Source organism: Dermacentor variabilis, chromosome 8, assembly GCF_050947875.1.
Source record: "Dermacentor variabilis isolate Ectoservices chromosome 8, ASM5094787v1, whole genome shotgun sequence".
NCBI classification, from domain to species: domain Eukaryota; kingdom Metazoa; phylum Arthropoda; class Arachnida; order Ixodida; family Ixodidae; genus Dermacentor; species Dermacentor variabilis.
Window position 1 is genome coordinate 172,048,838 of NC_134575.1, and position 24,090 is coordinate 172,072,927.

General features: G+C 49.4%; 1 protein-coding gene across 1 annotated transcript in view; it reads left to right on the forward strand.

Annotated features, from left to right (window-relative positions):
* Positions 1-14,560, forward strand: part of LOC142590804 (prolyl 4-hydroxylase subunit alpha-1-like) — a 43,031-nt gene extending 28,471 nt beyond the window's left edge. Inside the window, exon 2 of the mRNA XM_075703210.1 lies at positions 13,647-14,560. Within this exon, the coding sequence (XP_075559325.1) occupies positions 13,647-14,141 (495 nt within the window). The 3' untranslated portion in view covers positions 14,142-14,560. The remainder of the gene's footprint in view (positions 1-13,646) is intronic.
* Positions 14,561-24,090: the final 9,530 nt, after the last annotated feature.

A 24,090-nucleotide genomic window follows, 5' to 3' on the forward strand; every position in this document is an offset into this window, starting at 1 on the left:
AAAGGCCTCCCCCATACGTCTCCAACAACCCCGGTCATGTACTAATTGTGGCCATGCCATGCCTGCAAACTTCTTAATCTCATACGCCCACCTAACTTTCTGCCGCCCCCTGCTACGCTTCCCTTCCCTTGGGATCCAGTCCGTAACCCTTAATGACCATCGGTTATCTTCCCTCCTCATTAAATGTCCTGCCCATGCCTATTTCTTTTTCTTGATTTCAACTAAGATGTCATTAACTCGCGTTTGTTCCCTCACCCAATCTGCCCTTTTGTTATCCCTTAACGTTACACCTATCATTCTTCTTTCCATAGCTCGTTGCGCCGTCCTCAATTTGAGTAGAACCCTTTTCGTAAGCCTCCAGGTTTCTGCCCCGTAGGTGAGTACTGATAAGACACAGCTATTATATACTTTTCTCTTGAGGGATAATGGCAACCTGCTGTTCATGATCTGAATATGCCTGCCAAACGCACCCCAGCCCATTCTTATTCTTCTGATTATTTCCGTCTCATGATCCGGATCCGCCGTCACTACCTGCCCTAAGTAGATGTATTCCCTTACGACTTCCAGTGCCTCGCTGCCTATTGTAAATTGCTGTTCTCTTCCGAGACTGTTAAGCATTACTTTAGTTTTCTGCAGATTAATTTTTAGACCCACTCTTCTGCTTTGCCTCTCCAGGTCAGTGAGCATGCATTGCAATTGGTCCCCTGAGTTACTAAGAAAAGGCAATATCATGAGCGAATCGCAAGTTACTAAGGTATTCTCCATTAACTTTTATCCCCAATTCTTCCCAATCCAGGTCTCTGAATACCTCCTGTAAACACGCTGTGAATAGCATCGGAGATATCGTATCTCCCTGCCTGACGCCTTTCTTTATTGGGATTTTGTTGCTTGCTTTATGGAGGACTACGGTGGCTGTGGAGCCGCTATAGATATCTTTCAGTATTTTTACATACGGCTCGTCTACACCCTGATTCCGTAATGCCTCTATGACTGCTGAGGTTTCGACAGAATCAAACGCTTTCTCATAATCAATGAAAGCTATATATAAGGGTTGGTTATATTCCGCACATTTCTCTATCACCTGATTGATAGTGTTAATATGATCTATTGTTGAGTAGCCTTTACGGAATCCTGCCTGGTCCTTTGCTTGACAGAAGTCTAAGGTGGTCCTGATTCTATTTGCGATTACCTTAGTAAATAGTTTGTAGGCAACGCATAGTAAGCTGATCGGTCTATAATTTTTCAAGTCTTTGGCGTCCCCTTTCTTATGGATTAGGATTATGTTAGCGTTCTTGCAAGATTCCGGTACGCTCGACGTCATGAGGCATTGCGTATACAGGGTAGCCAGTTTCTCTAGAACAATCTGTCCACCATCCTTCAACAAATCTGTTGTTACCTGATCCTCCCCAGCTGCCTTCCCCCTTTGCATATCTCCCAAGGCTTTCTTTACCTCTTCCGGCGTTACTTGTGGGATTTCGAATTCCTCTGGACTAATTTCTCTTCCATTATCGTCGAGGGTGCCACTGGTGCTGTATAAATCTCTATAGAAATCCTCAGCCACTTGAACTATCTCATCCATATTAGTAATGATATTGCCGGCTTTGTCTCTTAACGCATACATCTGATTCATGCCAATTCCTAGTTTCTTCTTCACTGTGTTTAGGCTTCCTCCGTTCCTGAGAGCATGTTCAATTCTATCCATATTATACTTCCTTATGTCAGCTGTCTTACGCTTGTTGATTAACTTCGAAAGTTATGCCAGTTCTATTCTAGCTGTAGAGTTAGATGCTTTCATACATTGGCGTTTCTTGATCAGATCTTTCGTCTCCTGCGATAGTTTGCTGGTATACTGCCTAACGGAGTTACCACTGACTTCCATTGCACACTCCTTAATGATGCCCACAAGATTGTCGTTCATTGCTTCAACACTAAGGTCCTCTTCCGGAGTTAAAGCCGAATATATGTTTTGTAGCTTGATCTGGAATTCCTCTAGTTTCCCTCTTGATCGGCTTCTTATGTACCAGTTTCTTCCGTTCCCTCCTCAGGTCTAGGCTAATTCGAGTTCTTACCATCCTGTGGTCACTGCAGCGCACCTTGCCGAGCACGTCCACATCTTGTATGATGCCAGGGTTAGCGCAGAGTATGAGGTCTATTTCATTTCCAGTCTCGCCGTTCGGGCTCCTCCAGGTCCACTTTCGGCTGTCCCGCTTGCGGAAGAAGGTATTCATTATCCTCATATTATTGTGTTCCGCAAACTCTACTAATAACTCTCCCCTGCTATTCCTAGTGCCTATGCCATATTCCCCCACTGCCTTGTCTCCAGCCTGCTTCTTGCCTACCTTGGCATTAAAGTCGCCCATTAGTATAGTGTATTTAGTTTTCACTCTACCCATCGCCGATTCCACGTCTTCATAGAAGCTTTCGACTTCCTCGTCATCATGACTGGATGTAGGGGCGTAGACCTGTACAATCTTCATTTTGTACCTCTTATTAAGTTTCACAACAAGACCTGCCACCCTCTCGTTAATGTTATAGAATTCCTGTATGTTACCAGCTATATTCTTATTAATCAGGAATCTGACTCCTAGTTCTCTCCGCTAAGCCCCGGTAGCACAGGACGTGCCCGCTCTGAAGCCGAAGCTGAAGCCGAATGCTATTTACAATTTATTTACACGGAAACTAACGGAGGCCAAAAATGGCGACGCTATATCAAGCCGGCACACACGTCGTCTTCGTCCTCCTCAGTGCAGCCACACTGTGGCGGCTGTTCCGTAGCTGTATTATGTGACATCTACTGTTCTGTTATTTTCGTGTGTCATGAGTGCAGCAGGAAACTACAGGTCTTTCTCGCTTGTTTTTCTTTATTTTCGCGCCAAAAATGGGCAAATGTTCTTTGTCGCATGGTGGATAGATTTTTCGCTACCAATTAATTTTGCCGTAGCTGGCGACTTCTTTAGTTACTTTTCGGAACTTTTCGGCTACTTTTTCTTCCGAAGAACTGGCAACCCTGCTGCGGGGACTCGACGGTTTGCAACGCGTTCTCCTGAGTGCAACATCTCCGGAAAATGTTGTGTACGATACCCAGCAGTATGCGTATGCTTTTTTGTGGACCAAGCGTCTCATGTTTTCTTCAGTATTCCTTCGGTAGCCACATTAGCTGCCCAAAGTAGGCATTCGATTGTGGCCAACATGCTTTCCTTTGCGTTTTCTCATTTCCGTGACCCCGCCCCACAATTAAAGAAAAAAGTCATTGTCGCGGGGCAGTAAATTGTATGGTGAAAGTTCGATTTTGTTACTACTTTTCCCTTTGTGTAAAGTAATGGGCCACGGGACGCTTCCGTTGCCGGATACTCTTAATATATTATTGCGGTAGCAATTATATGGACAGTCCAGGCACACAACTGGCATCGTCGTCGCCCTCATGTTTCGTATAACTGCCAAGGGCGATAACATCGTGAACGCGCGCCGCGTCCTGTATGTGCGAGTGAAAGCGTAGGTGGGGGGGGGGGGGAGGTGGCGACGATGGTGGCTCAGTATTGTGTGCTCAAGAGAGAAAAGCGGGGAGGAAGCGCGCCACCTCCTGTCGCGCGTTACACGAGAGGGAGTGGAGGGAAGGGGGGGGGGGCTCTGATCTGCGAATCTATGGTTGCGCAACATGTTTATTTGCCTTGTTTGGCGCATTATATACAGTGACATCGATTCGTATATTCGATTTGTATATTCCATTGTATCTTCACATTTCTGTGTACGAGGGTAAGTCAAATGAAAGTGTGTAACCAATACCGCGCAATAATGGTTCTGTTCGTTATCTGTGAGGCATCTCAGCCATCTCTCATTTACAAGTGACACGCAGGTGTGAGGATAAATGTTCTTTAATGCTCGCATACACTGGGTCGAACATGGTTGCGTGACATAATGGACGCTTCAAAAGTTGTGCAGCGTGGTGTCGTCAGGTTTTTGACAGCTGGAGGTGTTTCCACAAAAGGAATTAGTCGCCGTATGGCTGCCGTGTACGTTGAACATTGTATTTCATTGGCCACTTTGAAGCGTTGGAGCAAACGGTTCAAATAAGGACATGAAAGTTGCAAAGGCGATCAAAGACCGGGCCTAAGCCACCATCAATCACCCCCTGCACAACTGCAAAGGCTGATGAGCTGATTAGACAAGAACGGAGGATAAGCATCGATGAATTGGCAGGGCGTGTGAACATCAGTAACGGTTCGGGTCACACTATAATTCATCTCGGTTATCGGCTATTGTGTGCGCAATGGATGCCCAATATTTTGAACCACCGCCAGAAGACGGAGAGGTTCGGCACTGCCTTGGCTCACCTAATCCGGTATTACAATAACGCTGACGACATTTGGTCTGCAATTGTGACCAGAGACGAATCATGGTGCCACTATTACGAGCCTGAAATGCGACGGCAAAGCTTACAGTGAAATATTTGAATTCACCAGCCCTAAAGAAAGCAAAGGCCGTCATTTCTGCCGGAAAGATGTTGCTGACTTTATTTTTTCGATCATCAGGGGCCGTTATTGATCGAGTTTGCTAAACCTGGAGAGGCTATATCGTTTCCGACATTGTGAAACGCCGGATCGGCTGCGCGTCGCAATCAAAAACAATCGACGTGGAAAATTGAGGAATGGGGTCATCTTGCTCAAGAACAATGCCCGTACCCGCGTCGGTGATGTGGTTGATACAAAACTGGCAAAGTTCAAGTGGTAAACGCTACAACATCCGCCATACAGCGCAGACAAGCCCTGAATTGTCGTCCATGCGACTCATCTCCTTGGCCCATTCGGCGAAGCTCTGGGAGGCCAGCGATTCGACGTCGACGATTCAGTGGTACTGAGTGCATGCGCAACTGGCTTTGAGGCAACAACAACTGGCTGCCGATAGTTTACTTCATTTACGATGATGGGATCAAAATATCTACCCATTCGTTAGAGACAAGGCATTTCAAATGGGAGTAGATTACTATATACATTCGTGTAATAGCTGAAGTTTTGTTCCCGAGGTTTGGGGTGAAAATCCGGTGTGCGGCCATTACAGGGAGAAAAAAAATTCGTCAATATTTTGTGTGGTACTTGCCTTTATTAAGCTACAGTACTCCCTTGTGCTGGCTCTCGCTATTCTTGGTTATTCCCGTAGCGCGTAACCTGCCGAGTCGAATAAATGGTGACTCCCGCAGACCAGCTAGAGCAGCGTATCGGAGGCAGCCGTTAAATCTCGGACGCTATGCTTCTGCTACCTGGAGGCGTCGAAAACTCGGCATGGCTGCCTTGTTGTGCCACCGATTAAAAAAGCCGCAGTTTCGCCCGAAAGGCGAAGCATCGATTGTAATAGCAAATTAGCTGACAGCTGTGTGAAGTAAGGATAGTACTTTTATCGGCTCCATATATTTGTAAACATAGTCGTACTAACAAGCGTCGTACTAACGTACGAACACGCATTAACAAGCATCGTGTAACGCGCGCACAAGCCAATATGAACACATCTCACTCGATGACCGCGGAAACTCGCTGTCAAAACGCTGAAGTGAGGAAACGCGGCAGCAGCATCGAGCGAATTGACCTTCGCGCAGTCACTCGCATCAGCGCGAAGTACGCCGCGGAAACACAGCGCAGCGCTGGCCCGTCGCGGATGACTGCCAAGATAAAGCGGCCCGGCCTAGGCTGGCGCGCGCGGCCGCCGGAGCCGTTTGAGTGAACCTCCCCCCTCCGCCCACCCCGTCTCCCTCTCCTCCCACGCATGCCTGGTGCGCAACGGAAAGCGGCACGCTTCGTCCCCGCTTTCCGCCGTTGGATGCGCGAGATACAACCGCGACCACCTGCTCACCTTCGTACGCTATCACTTGCACCTACAGCACACGGCGCGTGGCGACGATATTATGGCCCTTGGACTTTTAGGGACTGATGCACTAAAGCGCCAAACAGACGACACAAGAAGAGACACGGACGAGCGCTCGTCCGTGTCTCTTCTTGTGTCGTCTGCTTGACGCTTGAGTACATCAGGAAGATGCACCAACTAGCCCAACAAAAGGTTCTACTGGAATAACTTTTAGGGAACCTCACGGCGACGATGACGCCCACGCCAACGCCGAGGGCACTAATGCGCCTAGAGTGTTCATATTGACACGTGTACTTGTCTTTATCGGGCGACACGTTTTGCCGCCTAACAAATGTTATCGCACAGCGCGGGACGCACCTGCATCTATCCGAAGTTTCTGGAAAGTTATCGATGCTTCTATCCGCTGTCTGTTGTCGCCGAACCTTGTGTTATCTGATTTCATCGCTTGACACGAATGGTGTAGAACTTTGTAGAAGGCATGCGGGTCCCAACGGTTAATCTGGAACATTCGATGACTGATCTATAAAAGCCGACGCGCTTGACCCGCTGATCAGATTTTCGACGATCGCCGAGCGTGTTCGCCGCTGTCGTTGTGCTATAAGTGTAGCCTGTTTTGTGGGCACAGGTTCGCCCAATAAAAGTTAGTTTTGTCGTTCACAGTATTGCTACTGTGTTACTCAACGTCACCACCACGTGACATCTGGTGGAGGTGCTTTACGTTCATGTACCGGACGCCCCCGACAAGCCGTAATTCAAGCCCGGACCGCAAAGACAACACCAGCGCCGTCCCGGAACATCGAGCAAGCCGTCGTCTTCAACAGCTGCCCCCGGAGCACGAACTCCTACCTGAGACCAAGAAGAAGTTCAGCGATCGCTCGGAGTTTCCGAGTTACAACCACAATCATCACAGCCCCAGCCAGAAGCGATGACCTACGCCGCCGTCAAGGTCCCCCTCCACGACCGCGCCAGGGCCCTGCAACGCCGCAATTCCGTCGACCACCGCCACCGCCGTCAGCACGCCCACCCGTCGCCCAGCGCAGCTGCCCGAGGAAGACAGACATTTGGCGAGCCCCTGACCACCACCCGCTCTGCTATCACTGCGGAGAAGCCGGCCATGGGTATCGCCGATGCCCATACCGCGACTTGGGACTGAGAGGGTTCGCCGTCAACGTGCCGCGTCCACAGCTTGGAGAGCGCCCACGTGACATCGCCGACTACCTCGCCGCTACTCAGTGGAGCTCTCGACGACCGTCCGGTTCGCCGTCACCAGGCCGCTACCTGTCGCCGCAGCGCCGACCATGCACCGGCCCAGCCCGGGGCCGCTCTGCGAGCCCATGTCCGGAAAACTAAAAGCAGCAACCGATGGAGGTGCGGTTGCTGTTCGTCGAACTGACGAAGATCCTCCGCCGCCGACGAAGACGACGAAGAAACCATCTCGACGACATAATAACGACACGCCGCCGTCCCGAAGAAGTCGGGAAGCCAAGACTACACCGACAAAAGACGACTTGACGACGTGACGTTCCAGCTTTAGTTCAACACGACGCAGCCGTGATCCGACGCCAAGGCCCAACTGCAACGCCAGACAAAGAACCACCGACCTCGACGCGTTTCTCGACGGCCACGCAGTCACTGCCTTAGTCGACACAGGGGCCGATTACTCCGTAATGAGTGGACACATAGCCGCCCAGTTGAAGAAGGTTAAGACTGCATGGGAGGGTCCCCAAATTCGGACCTCTGCAGGACACCTCATTACGCCGACTGGAATCTGCACGGCAAGAATAACCGTTCATGACCGGACTTACCCTGCCACCTTCGTTATCCTCCAACAGTGTTCACGGGACGTCATTCTCGGCATGGACTTCCCGAACCAACACGGCGCAATCATAGACCTGAAGTCAAAATCGATAACGCTGTCGGAAGATCAAGCGATACCGCCGGAGAGCTTTCGTAGTCACCATGCCTTAAGTATGCTCGAAAGTCAAGTCAGCATCCCGCCTCGCTCCAGCATTGTCATATCCGTAGGGACCAAAACGCCTGCCTACGTAGAAGGCGTCATCGAGGGTGACCAACGTCTACTACTAGACCATGAAATTTGCGTCGCAAGAGGGATCGCTCGTATGCATGGAGGGAAAACTGAAGTGTTGCTCACAAACTTCAGCCAGGAGTTCAAGCACATCAACAAGGGCACAACGATCGCGTACATCGAGGAAATTCTGTAAACCAGTGATGCGTTTGTCCTCTCGGATTCTGCCGCATCTACCCCGACGACCACGGTTCCCGAACCAGACTACGACATTAGTCTAAGTCTCCCCGTGATTAAGCAACAGCAGCTCAAAAGTCTGCTCCAACGATACAAAGGCTGCTTTTTGACGTCATCGAGGATTCGACAAACAACAGTCGCCAAGCATCGCATAACAACCGAGGAGAGCGCTCGACCACTCCGCCAGAGCCCTTACCGAGTTTCGCCGCGAGGACGTGAAGCTATAAGACAACAAGTCGACGGAATGCTGCGCGACGACATCATCCAGCCGTCGAAAAGCCCATGGGCATCCCCTGTTGTCTTGGTGAAGAAAAATGACGGCACCTTACGTTTCTTCGTCGATTATCGTCGAGTGAACAAAATCGCAAAGAAGGATGTATACCCCCTGCCACGGATAGACGGCGCATTAGATCGGCTCTGCAACGCAAAATACTTCTCGTCGATGGATCTCAAGTCTGGCTACTGGCAAATAGAAGTCGACGAGAGAGATCGTGAAAAGACCGCCTTCATCACGCTAGACGGCCTCTACGAGTTCAAGGTCATGTCATTCGGACTCTGCTCGGCGCCTGCAACATTCCAGCGCGTCATGGACGCGGTGTTAGCAGGATTGAAGTGGCGGACCTGTCTTGTTTACTTGGATGACGTCGTCGTCTTCGCCGAAAATTTCGACGATCACCTTAGGCGGCTTGCGACAGTACTAGAGACCATCAAGTCATCAGGGCTCACTCTGAAGCCAGAAAAGTGCCGCTTCGCTTACGATGAGCTTCTGTTCCTAGGCCATGTCATCAGCAAGTCAGGAGTTCGCCCCGACCCGCAGAAGACAGCTGCCATTCCAATGTTCCCGCAGCCCATCGACAAGAAGGCAGTGCGTAGATTTCTTGGCATGTGTGCCTACTACAGGCGATTTGTCAAGGACTTTTCACGTATCGCTGAGCCGCTGACACAGCTAACTAAATGTGACGTCGAATTCAAGTGGGAAGCGCCGCAGGCCGACGCATTTCAAGAACTCAAACGACGCATGCAGTCGCCGCCCGTACTTGCGCACTTCGACGAGCACGCCGATACCGAAATCCACACTGACGCCAGTAGCCTAGGCCTCGGTGCCGTGCTAGTCCAGAGAAAATATGGTCATGAACACGTGATAGCCTACGCTAGCCGGTCGTTGTCAAAAGCGGAAGGCAATTATTCTACAACCGCAAAGGAATGCCTCGCCATCGCTTGGGCTACAGCGAAGTTTCGCCCATACCTATATGGCAGGCCATTCACAGTCGTCAGCGACCATCACGCTTTGTGTTGGCTAGCAAATTTAAAGGATCCTTCAGGACGGCTGGCGCGGTGGAGCCTACGACTGCAAGAATATGATTCGCCGCCGCGAGATGACGAAGATGACGACGCCTTCCTCGGTATTTTAAGCGCAGAAGACTTCGCTGAACAGCAGCGAGGAGACCTGGAGTTGAAAAACCTCACCAAATATTTGGAAGGGCACACCGACGTGGTCCCTAGGGCATTTAAGCGAGGATTATCTTCGTTCTCGCTTCAAGACAACCTACTCGTAAAGGAGAACTTCTCACCAGTGCGCGCTAACTACCTTCTTGTTGTCCCGTCAGGACTGCGTCCAGAAGTATTGCACGCCTTACACGACGATGCAACCGCTGGGCACCTTGGATTCTCCCGGACGCTGTCGAGGACACAGGAAAGGTATTATTGGCCGCGCCTGACTGCCGACGTCGCCCGTTATGTCAGAACATGCCGGGACTGTCAGCGACGCAAGACGCCACCGACAAGACCAGCCGGATTACTACAGCCAATCGAGCCTCTTTGCCGACCATTCCAGCAGATCGGGATGGACTTGCTGGGACCCTTTCCGATGTCAGCAACCGGAAATAAGTGGATCGTCGTGGCGACGGACTACCTCACCCGCTTCGCTGAAGCTAAAGCACTGCCGAACGGTAGCGCCGCCGAAGTAGCGAAATTCTTTGTCGAAAACATCCTGCTGCGACATGGCGCCCCAGAAGTCCTCATCACGTACAGAGGAACGGCCTTTACAGCGGAGCTCACCCAGGCCATTCTGCAATACAGTCAAAGAAGGCACAGGAGGACAACTGCCTACCACCCACCGATGAATGGTCTTACGGAGCGGCTGAATAAGACCCTCGCCGACATGCTAGCAATATGGGGGCGAAATGCGAAAACACCCGTGTGCTTAGATTTAGGTGCACGTTAAAGAACCCCAGGTGGTCAAAATTTCCGGAGTCCTCCACTACGGCGTGCCTCATAATCAGAAAGTGGTTTTGGCACGTAAAACCCCAAATATTATTATTATATGCTAGCAATGCACGTCGACGTCGAACACAAGACCTGGGATGCCATCCTGCCGTACGTAACATTCGCTTACAAAACGGCGGTGCAAGAAACAACGCAGATCACGCCGTTCAAGTTGGTTTACGGCAGGAACCCGACGACGACGCTCGACGCCATGCTGCCTCACGTAACTGACGAAGAGAATCTTGACGTCGCTACCTATCTCCAGCGCGCCGAAGAAGCCCGACAGCTCGCCCGCCTACGGATCAAAAACCAGCAGCGTACCGACAGCCGACACTACAACCTCCGACGACGCTTCGTCGATTACCAGCCCGGCGACCGTGTTTTGGTATGGACACCGATACGCCTACGAGGACTGAGTGAGAGACTATTGTGACGCTATTTCGGACCCTACAAGGTCACCCGACGTATTGGTGCACTGGACTATGAGGTCGTGCCAGACGGCATTTCGCATTCACAGCGACGTCGCGCACGACCTGAAGTGGTCCACGTGGTGCGTCTTAAACCGTTTAACGGACGCTAACGAACTTTCCTTACTTTATTTTTTTTTTCTTTGCTACGATTGTTTATTTATTACTACCGTTTGTTTGCAGCATCGGGTCGATGCTTTTTAAGAGGGGTGTATTGACACGTGTACTTGTCTTTATCGGGCGACACGTTTTGCCGCCTAACAAAGGTTATCCCACAGCGCGGGACGCGCCTGCATCTATCCGAAGTTTCTGGAAAGTTATCGATGCTTCTATCCGCTGTCTGGTGTAGAACTTTGTAGAAGGCATGCGGGTCCCAACGGTTAATCTGGAGCATTCGATGACTGATCTATAAAAGCCGACGCGCTTGACCCGCTGATCATATTTTCGACGATCTCCGAGCGTGTTCGCCGCTATCGTTGTGCTATAAGTGTAGCCTGTTTTGTGGGCACAGGTTCGCCCAATAAAAGTTAGTTTTGTCGTTCACAGTATTGCTACTGTGTTATTCAACGTCACCACCACGTGGCAATATAATTCCTATCGCAGTAAGCAAGAAAGCTCCGGAATTATCGTATCACACAACAGATCACACTGTCAGCCAATCAAGGGTGTGGCTTATAGATAGGTAATCTTTAAATATATATTTGGGGGAGTCCTTTTACAAAGTTCTGGGTGCGGGTTTTACACAAATGCGGCCATTATGCGAGTATATATATCTCTAGAAAAATACTATGAACTTGCTTTTTTATATTGGTAATATTGTTAACGTTCGAGCAGCGAAACGGCACTTTTTGATGTTAAGTTGGAGGCCAGCAGAGGTGAGGCAGGTCAGTATCTCACGCAAGCGAACGAGGTGCGTCGGGAAATCTGGCGAAAACACCACGATATCGTCAAGGTAGGACAGACATGTTTTCCACTTGTAGTTGCGAAGGATGGTGTCCATCATACGCTCGAAAGTAGCGGGCGCGTTGCAGAGCCCGTATGGCATTACGGTAAATTCGTACAAGCCATCGGGCGTGATGAAAGCTGTCTTCTCACAGTCATCATCTGCCATCGGCACTTGCCAATAGCCGGAGCGAAGATCCAAAGATGAGAAGTACTCCGCGCCTTGCAAGGAGTCGAGGGCGTCATCTATCCGAGGCAGCGGATTGACATCTTTGCGAGTGATCTTATTGAGTCGACGGTAATCCACACAGAAGCGTATGGACCCGTCCTTCTTGCGTAGTAATACTACAGGAGACGCCCAAGGACTGTGGGAAGGGCGAATGACGCCACGGTGTAGCATGTCATCGACCTGCTCGTTAATGATCTGTCGCTCGGCTGCCGACACGCGGTATGGTCGCTGGCGTAAAGGAGGATGTGAACCAGTATGTACGCTGTGAGTGACGGTTGCCCTACGCCCCAGAGATAGTTGTTCACAGTCAAAAGACGAGCGAAAATTCTGAAGAAGTGCGAGGACTTGCTGGCGATACGGAGGCGGCAGATCGGCGTCTACGACAGATTCAAGAACGTCTGACGACAACGACTACAATGACGATGATGACGTGCACAGCACGGGAGAAGTGAGGGCGTCGAGTTCATTACAGGCCGTGTCGTCGGAAGCATCGAGAATGTGAAGCGGGTCAAGGGGCTGCACACGACCTAGTGATTCGCCGCGCAGTAACGTCACAGGGTAGTGAGGCGGGTTACACACAAGCATTGAGGATAATCCAGACACAGTGGTGTCTTATAACAAATAAACATATAACTTATTAGAAATAAACATATATAAAATGAAAATTTATTTTACATTTGATGCACACTCCCATATCTTTTTTTTATTTGTAAGATACCTTACAAGGCCCCTGCATGGGGCATTGAGTAAAGGTGTCATCGAATCATGTAAGCACATACAATCTCGTAACAATATGAAGGTAGAGAAAAAAAGCAACACTACCTAAATGCGCAGCCTAAAAATGAGAGAAACATATTAGGCATGTGCAGCTGTGCGTGAGTATAATAAAAAGGAACTCGACAAGATTATAACAAACGTATTGCAGTGCAAGAAAATGGTAGAAAAAAGAATAAAACCAAACAGTGAGTAGGATAGCAATGGTTAACAAGGGTTAAGCGAGTTGAGTGAGTGCCTGAATTTTTCACAGTCAGTTTCCGCAGCTATGTTACCGGGGTGACTATTCCAGAGACGAATGGCACGTGCAATTGTAGACGAGTTAAATGGTACGGTTTTACCGTAGGTGCGCGTGAACCTAAGAGGATTGTGTAACTTGTGAGACGTGTGCGATGACGTTTCTAGGCAACGATTACTTAGCAGCTGAAGTGAAAGGTGAAGCTTTATTTGAGTTGCGCTAGAACGGTAGTCATAATTCTGGGAAATGAAACGTGCTGCTCTATTTTGGATTGATTCCAGCATGTTAATTAAGTCATTTTGGTGGGGAGACCGGACCGGAGCGGCGAAATCAAGTCGTGGGCGAACAAATGTTTGGAATGCCAGTTTGCGCATATGTGTAGGCGAGTTTCGAAGGTTGCGTCGCAGGTAACGCAGTGACCGAGAAGCACTGGCACAGACGGTGGTAATGTGAGAAGTCCAGGAGAGGTTTGTTGAAAGATTTACGCCTATATATTTCAATGATGAGGTCCGAGGTAATGGCACATTTTTGGTACACTAGAAAAATATAGTCCAAGTTAGTGAACAAATGCATGGCATCTGTTCTCCTAGCGTACTTATTTTAAACTGCCTGCAGGTATCCTGGCTTTGGGATCACGAACACGGTCCTCTACAGCGTCTGACCCGCCGCATAGGAGCTGCAACGGGCCTCTCGGTGGAAACGGCAGAGGCATACCAGGTAGCCAACTACGGCCTCGGTGGACACTACACACCTCACCTGGACGCGCATGGATTCGGCGAAGTTGCTCACAGCGTTGATACCGAGGACGGCAACAGACTGGCCACCACACTGATGTACCTGACCGACGTGGCCGCGGGAGGCGCCACTGCCTTTGTAAAGCTGGGAATCGCGGTGAAGCCTCGCGTCGGTGACGCCCTCTTCTGGTACGACTTGGAGCCGTACGCTGGGGACGATACCCCACAGCACTTCTCTTTCTGGCACCAAAAGAGGAGGGCGGACGACCTCTCCCTGCACGTCGGCTGCCCCGTACTGTGGGGCTCCAAGTGGATCGTGACTAAGTGGATTCGTGAGCGGACTAACGCCGTCGTGCGTTACGACACACCCGGCTGACGCCCGCGGATATGCGAGGAAGACGGCGTGTGTCTAAATGAAGTCCGTCTTCTGTGTAAACTAGCAATTTTTTTTTAAATTTTGACTGTATGGAAGCGGCTTCGAATTAGAATGAGTTTATTTACAGGCAGGGCCGAGATGTTGACATGAGCACGTGCGATCTAGCCAGCTACTGCAAACCGTAAAAGCGGCAAGAAAATAAGTTGTCAATGGTGGGGAAGAGCAGGGAGAAAAAGAAGTTGTTCATTACATAACATATATTGCACTTATACTTATTAATGCCTCGGATTTTTTCCTTCGGTGCGCAAAAAAGCTGTAATTATTAAAAAAACAAACCCCATGACCTCAGGGAGCACCTAGTATAGTTGTGCAGCCCTCGATGATCGTACCCCAAAGGCAGTATTATTTTAAACCTACTAGGACCGACTGGCGCAGCTAGCGCTCCGCGCACAGGTCCGGCGAGCAGCAAGGACCAGCAAGGATATATATATATATATATATATATATATATATATATATATATATATATATATATATATATATATATATATATATATATATATATATGGCTTGCTTAGTAACTCAGGGGACCACTTGCAATGCATGCTCACTGACTTGGACTAGCGAAGCAAAAGGATGGGTCTAAAAAAACCTGCAGAAAACTAAAGTAATGTTTAACAGTCTCGGAAGAGAACGACAGTTTACGATATGTAGTGAGGCACTGGAAGTGGTAAGGGAATACATCTACTTAGGGCAGGAAGTGACCGCAGATCCGGATCATGAGACTGAAATAATCAGAATAAGAATGGGCTGGGATGCGTTTGGCAGGCATTCTCAGATCATGAACAGCAGGTTGCCATTATCCCTCAAGAAAAAAAATGTATAACAGCTGTGTCTCACCAGTACTCACGTACGGGGCAGAAACATGGAGGCTGACGAAAAGGGTTTTACTTAAATTGAGGACGCCGCAACGACCTATGGAAAGAAGAATAATGGGTGTAACGTTAAGGGGGATAAGAAGATAACAGATTGGGTGAGGGAAGGAAAGCAAGTTAATGACATCTTAGTTGAAATTAAGAAAAGGAAAGTGGTAGGGCATGTAATGAGGAGGAAAGATAACCGGTGGTCATTAATGGTTACGGACTGGATTCCAAGACAAGAGAAGCGTTCAGTGGGCGGCAGAAAGGTAGGTGGGCGGATGAGATTAGGTTTGCATGGACAACTTGGCCGCAATTAGCGCATGACCGGGTAGTTGGAGAAGTGTTATAGTGTTATAGTGTTACGTGGAAGCAGACACAACAGGGAAGCGTATTTACAATATATTTACAAAGAGAGCAAGCACTGAATCATATGGTCGAATGCGTGCATCAAAAGCGACTTCTTCATCGACGCTCCTATATAGGAATATTACCGTAACATTAATACCGACTGCTGAAGCACTGTCACACGGTGCTTGCGATGTTGTAGGAGAGCGATAAAGTTAAAGGCGGGATGCGGGAACAACGTCTATAACTGGTTAAACAGAGGGAGAGCAAGACTTGAGCAGGCTAATCTCGTATAGATAACCGGAGTATAATAACCTGGGATAACCCGGAGTAAAGATAACGTTGCGATGACGGGAATCACAGCGGTGCCTCTGGTGGTCTAGCGATATCGTAAGGCGATGGTGAGCAATCTGGCGTGCCTCTTCAGCTTTGGAAATGGCATTGCGGGTGTACTCAGTGCGGAAATGGTCGGCAGCAGGAATGATAGCGTCAAAAGATAACGTTGAGTCACGGCCAAACAGAAGATAAAAGGGTGAAAAACCAGCGGTATCGTGACGGGAGGAATTTTGGGCAAATTTAACGAAAGGCTACGCAGCGTCCCACTCTTAATGGTCCGAAGAGACATGCATAGAAAGGATGTCACTTAGTCTCCGATTGAATCGTTCAGTCAAGCCGTTGGTTTGCGGGTGGTGAGCCATCGTAACTTTGTATTTTTTGTCGAGCCGGAGTGGAAGGAGGTCATCGATAACGCTGGAGAGAAAGTAGCGGCCACGATCGGTGAGGAGCTGACGAGGGGCTCCATGATGTAAGATGACATCTTGTAGTAGGAAATCAGCGACGCCCGTAGCGCGACTGGCAGGGACGGCGCGTGTAATTGCGTACTGGGTGGTGTGGTCCGTAGCAACGGCAATCCATTTGCTACCAGTATTAGAGGTAGGGAAAGAACGAAGGAGGCCAAGACCAAATCGGAAGGGGTCAGATGGGACGTCAAAGGACTGAAGGACGCCAGCAGGAAGCATAGGTGGTTTCTTTAAGCGTTAGCACGGTTCATATGCAGCGATGTAGCGACGAACGAAGTGCTAAAGACCGGGACGACAAAAGCGACGCCGAACGCGATCGTAGGTCCGGGAAACTCCAAGATGACCAGCGGTTGGGGCGCCATGGAGTTGACCGAGAACACAAGCGCAGATGCGTAGGAACGACAAGCAACAGTTCAGCTCCCCTCCGTATGGACGATATAATGTAGCAACTTTAAGCACGTAGAGGCGAAGGAACGGATCGGGTACTTCAGCATCCAGCTTCTGAGTAAGCTCAAGATGGGATCACAGCGCTGTTCATCACGGATGTGGCTTAAAGAGGAAAGCGAGAGTACGCATGCAGGCGCGTCATCGGAGGCTTCAGGCGTATCCACGGGATTGCAAGACAGTCAGCGTCCCGGTGCAATCGGCCATAGTTATAACAGAGTAGGTGCATTCTTGGAGCCGCAATGCCCAGCGACCAAGACGCCCAGGGATCCTTAAGGGATGAAAGCCAGCAAAGTGCATGGTGATCGAAAGTGACGGTGAGATGCCGGCCATGTAAGTAGGGGCGGAATTTGCCCACCGCCCAAACGAGAGCAAGACACTCCCGTTCCATGATGGAGTAGTTCTGTTCGGCTGCGGAAAGAAGACGGCTGGCATAGGCGATAACACAGGCATGCCAATTCTGATGCTGGACCAAAACGGCGATGATTCCGTAGGCGCTGACATCAGTGCGTAGTTCTGTTGAGTCGTGGCTGCCGAAATGAGTCAGGACAGATGGTGCGGTCAGCGACGTGATGAAGGTAGGGAAAGTGGCAGCCTGTGCAGCACCCCAAAAAAACGAGACACCTTTCTTCAGTAAGTTTGTGAGAGGACGTGGGATTTCCGCGAAATTGTTGACAAAACGACGAATGTAGGAGCAGCCTTGAAAAGCTACGAACTTCCTTTGTGCAAGCCGGAACCGGGAACTTCTGCACGGCTCGAACTTTGTCAGGGTCGGCTCGAACACAGGTCGAGTCGACAAGATGACCGAGCATTGGATGCTGCTGACGTCCGAAGTGGCACTCGGTTGAATTAAGTTGCAGCCCGCGTTGCCAAACACAGAAAGAATGGATGAAAGTTAGTCGAGATGCGTTTCAGATGTCGGTGAAAATACAAGGACTTCATCAAGGTAACACAGGCAAATGGACTATTTAAAACCGCCTAAGAGGGTGTAAACTAAAGTAATGTTTAACAGTCTCGGAAGAGAACAGCAGTTTACGATAGGTAGCGAGGCACTGGAAGTGGTAAGGGAATACATCTACTTAGGGCAGGTAGTGATCACGGATCCATTTCATGAGACTGAAATAACCAGAAAAATAAGAATGGGCTGGTGGGCGTTTCGCAGGCATTCTCAAATCATGAACAGCAGGTTGCCACTATCCCTCAAGAGAAAAGTGTATAACAGCTGTGTCTTACCAGTACTCACGTATGGGGCAGAAACCTGGAGGCTTACGAAAAGGGTTCTGCTGAAATTGAGGACGACGCAACGAGCTATGGAAAGAAGAATGATGGGTGTAACTTTAAGGGATAAGAAAACAGCAGATTGGGGGAGGGAACAAACGCGGGTAAATGACATCTTAGTTGAAATCAAGAAAAAGAAATGGGCATGGGCCGGACATGTAATGAGGAGGGAAGATAACCGACGGTCATTAAGGGTTGCGGACTGGATTCCAAGGGAAGGGAAGCGTAGCAGGGGCGGCAGAAAGTTAGGTGGGCGGATGAGATTAAGAAGTTTGCAGGGACAACATGGCCACAATTAGTACATCACCGGGGTAGTTGGATAAGTATGGGAGTGGCTTTTGCTTTGCAGTGGGCGTAACCAGGCTGATGATGATGATGATGGTGATGATGATGAGGAGAAGGGTGTCCATCCATCATGCGTTCGAAGGTGGCCGGGGCGTTGCACAAGCCGAAGGGCATGACTTTAAACTGAAGGCCGTCAGGGGTAACAAAAGGGGTCTTCCCACTATTCATGCCATTGATGGCAATCTTCCAGTATCCTCACGGAAGGTCGATAGAAAAAAAATACTTCGTGCCGTGAAGGCAATCCAGGGCATCGTCTATGCGTCTCTCCAGCTGTCTCCATCGTCTCGAGCTGTCGTCTTCCTTTTTAGCAAGAACCGCAAGAGAAGCACAATGGCTGCAGGACGGCTTGATTATATCTTTTGCGAATGTCTTGTCGACTTCCTTTTGTATGATGTGGCGCTCAATTGATACCCGGTATGGCCGTCGGTGGATCGGATGGGCATCGCCAGTGTTTATGCGGTGCTTGGCAGCGCAGGTTCGATCCAGAGGACAGTCACAAAGTTCAGAGACGTCCCTATACGAGGAGAGGAGGCGAAGATCGTCTGCTTGATGGGGTGAAAGGTCTGGAGCGATCATTTTGTGCAGGTCAGTAGAAGACAGATCTGGTGAAGAAGGCTGAATATCAGCAGTGTACGAACGAGCAACATCAGTTGGAGAGAATGCCGAGATGACGTAGCCGTAGGAAGGCGTCAGCATAGCGAGGGAAATTCCCTCTGGGAAGACTTGCGAACACAGCCCGAAATTCAACACAGGAAGGCAAGCAAGATTGTCGCGTAGAGTTATAACATTGTGTGGAATACCAACACTGTGCGTCAACAGAACGGAAGGGATGGGAGCGAGCAAATAGTCACTGTTGAGTGCTGGTGGAGAGGCCGTAACAGAAACACAAGTCACGGCTTGTGGCGACAAACGGACGTGCTTGGCAGAACAGAGCCGGCTCTTGACTGCTCCAGGTGGATCAATTGCACTTTGTAGGTAAAGCTGTACATTACCAGCGGAACAATCGATGAGGACGGAGTGGGCGGATAAAAAGTCTAGACTGAGGATGACGTCATTGGAACGGTGGGCGAGGACGGTGAACAAAAAATTCGGAGGACGCTTGAGCTTCGCCTTTAAGAGTGGTACGCGATAGCATTCAAAAATCTCTGACTGCTTCTTACGCTTTCCGGCAACTCCAGTGTATGTAACCGTAATGTTTACCGGGAAACGCTGGCGGCGAACGCTATGTACGAAGACGGGCTTTCTGGCGGAAACGTGGTCTCTTGCGTCAGCCACGATGCCGCTGAACCGAGCGCCACCTGGAGGTGTTTCAAGGATCCGGGCGCGCCGCTCCGTGGCCTCCAAGATATTCGAGCGCCGGCGCGCGCAGGTGGCAGACGCCGTGGCCGATCTATGAATGGTAGAAACGGTCGAAAATGGATTTGCTTGAGTTGTCGCGTAACAGAATTATGCTTTCACATATATTCAAATTACAATGCGACTCTATCATGTCTGCATGTAGTGTGTAAGTCATACTTTAAAATTTTTTACGTAGTTTAGCTTGAGAAATTTAATTAGTTCTGTAACTTTCTTGAGCCACATGGAGGGCCTGGGTATGGGTGGTCCGAAAATCTTTTTGCCGAAACGACGTCCGACGCCGGATTTTCTGCGACACGGGGACCTTAACGCTGTCGCGTCAAAACAGGTTTCGTAGCCGGCAACACTAACACGTGCGTTACATAGACCAGCTAGGGTAGACGTACTACCGTCAGCTACACTTACAGCACGTGATGGGGCAGGCGTCATATATTAACTACTCACGAAGGTGAGAGCTCATAACAGAAATATGGGCGCCGGTGTCGATCAAAGCTGTAACAGGTAGGCCATCCACTTCAACGTCGATCAGGTTCTGATGGATAGGGAGCGTCAACCGATGGATTTGAGGCAGGTCGTAATAGCAGCGTCACCTCCAGAAGCTGCAGCCGTCAGTTCCCCGAAGGAGAACGCCGGGAGTACGACGGGGAACGGCGTGGAGAATGTGAAGGAGCAGGTCGGCGTCGCGGTGAGGGCGAGCGGCTCTACTGGCCGGCGGTCGTCGTGTTCGCAACAGATGTTTCTGGTTCAACTTGGATTGGCACCTGGTGCTGGCTTCGTGGTGGATAGCGGAAGCTGAAGAAGCTTGTTTGAGAAGGCGCGCGCCAAGGACTTCAGCAATGCTGTGAATGGGTCCGACACGCCCACATCGGAAGGAAATTGGCTTGTCGTGAGGCGTCCTTCACGCATTCGGATCGCAATACTTCGGAGTAGGACAATGGTGTTGGAGAAGGTCGAAGGTGGCTGAAGGTTAAATGTCAGGACAGTTCACAGAACAGATGATTTGAATGCCCACGTTTGCCAGTTCTAGACGAAAAGCGGATTGTATAAGTGATATGGTCGGTTGGGGATCATTCGGCTCCCCTCGCACGAATTGTGCGTGCGATGAGGCTTCGATTTCGCGTCCCTCAATCATAGTGATAGTCTCTGACGCTGAAAGCTATGGCGCTATACGAACGTCCTCACACGTTGCTGTCGCTGCCGTGTTCGGAAGTCGGGTGAAGTTGTGGGCGATGCGTCGGCTTTTGGCATCTTCGAACCGCCGACATTCAGCGAAATCTTGTTGACTGTCGAAGAGTCTTTAAATACTATCAGGTTAAACGCATTGCTTTCAGTACGTGCGCGACCTTATCGGCTTCTATCATCTCGGCGTCAACTTTTCGGCAAAGGGCCTGCGCATGCTGAATGTAGGTCAGGTACGACTCGGTAGACCTACGTCTGCACACGCGACGCAAGTTATTTCTTGGCGGCACGCTGGCAGCCTGCAGGTTGGCCAAACAACTAGCGAAGTGACGTCTTACATTTTTTAGGCTTGTGGGGCAGCTCCGAAAGAGCAAAAAAGAAAGGAAGGAGGTAGGGGTATGAAAGGGAACGGAAAAGAGAGTAGTCCACGCTGTTTTCCGGACTTTTTTTTTTTGTTACCTTTCATTAACCCTACGTCCTTCCTTTCTTTGCTCTTTCTGAGCTGCGCTACAAGCCTAAAAAAGTCGTGACATACCAACTCGCCCAGACTGCCACGCTTTTGTCTTACAAACACTCCGAGGGGGGGGGGGGGCTTGTGAGGAAATGTAGCTGAGTACGGAAGTGGAAGGGAGGAGGACGCCATGGTAAATGTTACAGCGAAGTAACGTGTGTTGGTGCATTATTTGATTTTTAAAATTGCCCAAGAGAAGTGCTCCAAAGCATTACATGCGGGCAAGGTTCAACGGAACGGTCATATATAGGCAACTTATTAACGCATGCAATATAATTACAAGAAACTGAAACTTTTGTTGCAACTGTTATAAAAATAGCACAGCTTAGTTGGAAATTGGTTTGTACTTCTCCAATGTTGCGCGATTCTGCTCTCTTTCTTTCTTGTGATTATTGGAAGTCATTCATGTTGATTGTACGTCGCAGTATGTGCCCTCGACAATACTATTACCTTAACTAGCGATACATTTATGCTGTAGACTTAAACTCCAAGTACAATTTTTCTTTCATTAATTAAATTGTTTATAGAAAATGTGTATAATTTATGTGCGTTGTACTGCTGCTACTGGTCGGGATCCGGGACCTCTGCAAGGCACCCATTTTTTTTTGTCATCATCTTAAGATTTTTTATAGTTGCAAGAAATAAATGCACGTTCAAATAATTGTTCCGGCCGCTATGGTTAACCATGTGTGATTGATAGAAAGGTGTGCGCATATTAAATACAGAAAGATAACTGACAGACGCTTTTTCATGCGCTTTCAGTTATTGTAATAGTAACTGGCAACATATATAAATATAAATATATATATATATATATATATATATATATATATATATATATATATATATATATATTTATATTTATATTTATATATATATACATTGTCACGTTGTAGTGACGGTGAAGAAGGCAGTAGCAAAACTGTAAATCACGAAGCTATCTTTTTATTGTGCGAACCTGGGCTAGAATAGCAAGGAACACTCGATAAACAACGGTATTAGAGTCGTTCGCGTTCGTCGAAATAGGCTCTGCGGATCGGACATGTTGGCTATTTATACATGACTCGTCAACGGTTCCAGCGTAATCGATGATGCTCTCGTAAGTTCTAGAATGTACACCAGTAATGCCATCGAACACAGAATCACATTACACGAGGCTTGGCGACAACACATAAATTTAGGCGCGACTTGCTCCGAGTGATAACCTTTAAAATTAGTTAGCTGCTGAAATGCGGTCACCGAATAGAGATAAAGGAGTATATATATATATATATATATATATATATGATGTTACGGGAAGGAAGAAGCGTGCGTCTATTTACAGATGGCTTTTAATGGCTGAGCCAACAAGCGTGCAGCAGTAGCGATAATGCTACACTCTTCGTCGTCTCCAAGGCCACCATCATCGTCCTCTTTTTCCCACATTACCAACTGTGACAACATACATACATACATACATACATATATATATATATATATATATATATATATATATAGACTCGTATACTTCTTTATCTCTATTCGGTGAGTGGGTGAGTGAAGAAACTTTATTGCAGGTGGCGAGGAGGCGAACTCGTCGCGCACCCGGCTAGTCCCACGTCGGGACCGGCAGGTCTAGCCCACCGGCCTGGTCGCGGGCACGCCGGACAGCGAGGATTTGTTTTTCTAGAGCGGGGCTACGCAGAAGCGAGTCCCACTCCTCCTTGATGAACTTGGGGTATGTCGACCCGCACTCCCAGAGCATATGGGCTAGAGTGGAGGTCTGCCCACAGAAGGGGCGGGCTTCGTCGCGATACACGTCCGGGTAAGCCTCGTGGAGAACGGAGAGACACGGATACGTGCTGGTCTGCAGAAGTCTAAGCGAAACGGCTTGCACGCTATTCAACTTCGGGTGAGGGGGTGGAAAGACCCTTCTAGACATGTAGAAGAATTTAATAATCTCGTTGCGAATAGCGGGAGCGTCCCTGTGGCCGTAGGAAAGAGGGGAGTCGGTGCTTCTTGCACAGGAAGCGCGGTCGGTGAGGTCACGCGCAGCCTCGTGAGCGGACTCATTGAGGTTTTGGGGAGCACCCTCGACCGAACCTCCGTGAGCGGGAAACCAGTGGATTGAATGATGCGTGAGAGCATATCGACTCGAGCTGTTAAGAAGACGAGCAGCTTGCTTGGTGATGCAACCCTTGTGAAAAGCCCTAACTGCCGTTTTGGAATCGCTATATATCTCGGACCCACGACCGTCTAGCAGGGCGAGGGCGATAGCGGCTTGCTTGGCGACTCCGGGGTCTGAAGTGCTAATGGAGGCGCTATTGGAAATCTTGCCGCTGGAGTCGACCACAACGATGGCAAAGGTCTTCCCATCGCTGTACTCCGTGGTGTTGACGAAGCTTGCTCTAATGTCTCGTTGCTTGATCTGTTTGAGGATGGCTGCTGCTCTGGCCTTGCGTCTGCCCTCGTTATGGGCGGTATGGACGTTTCGGGGCACAGGGGCCACTTCGAACTTGTCTCGAATGCACCTAGGGATCGGGGTACTGACCATCGGGAATCCCGCAGGGTGGTAACGCAGCTCTTCGAGGATGTGTTTACCTGCCGCTGCGGTGCTCAGGCGAGTGAGTTGCGCGCGTTTTTGGACTTCGGCAATCTCATCGGCAGTGTTATGCACCCCCAGCTTGAGGAGATCCTGGGCATGGGTCCTGACGGGTAGCCCGAGAGCCCTCTTGACCACTTTGCGGATGCGAGCGTTGAGATTGTCTCGCTCCGCTCTGAGCCAGTTGTGC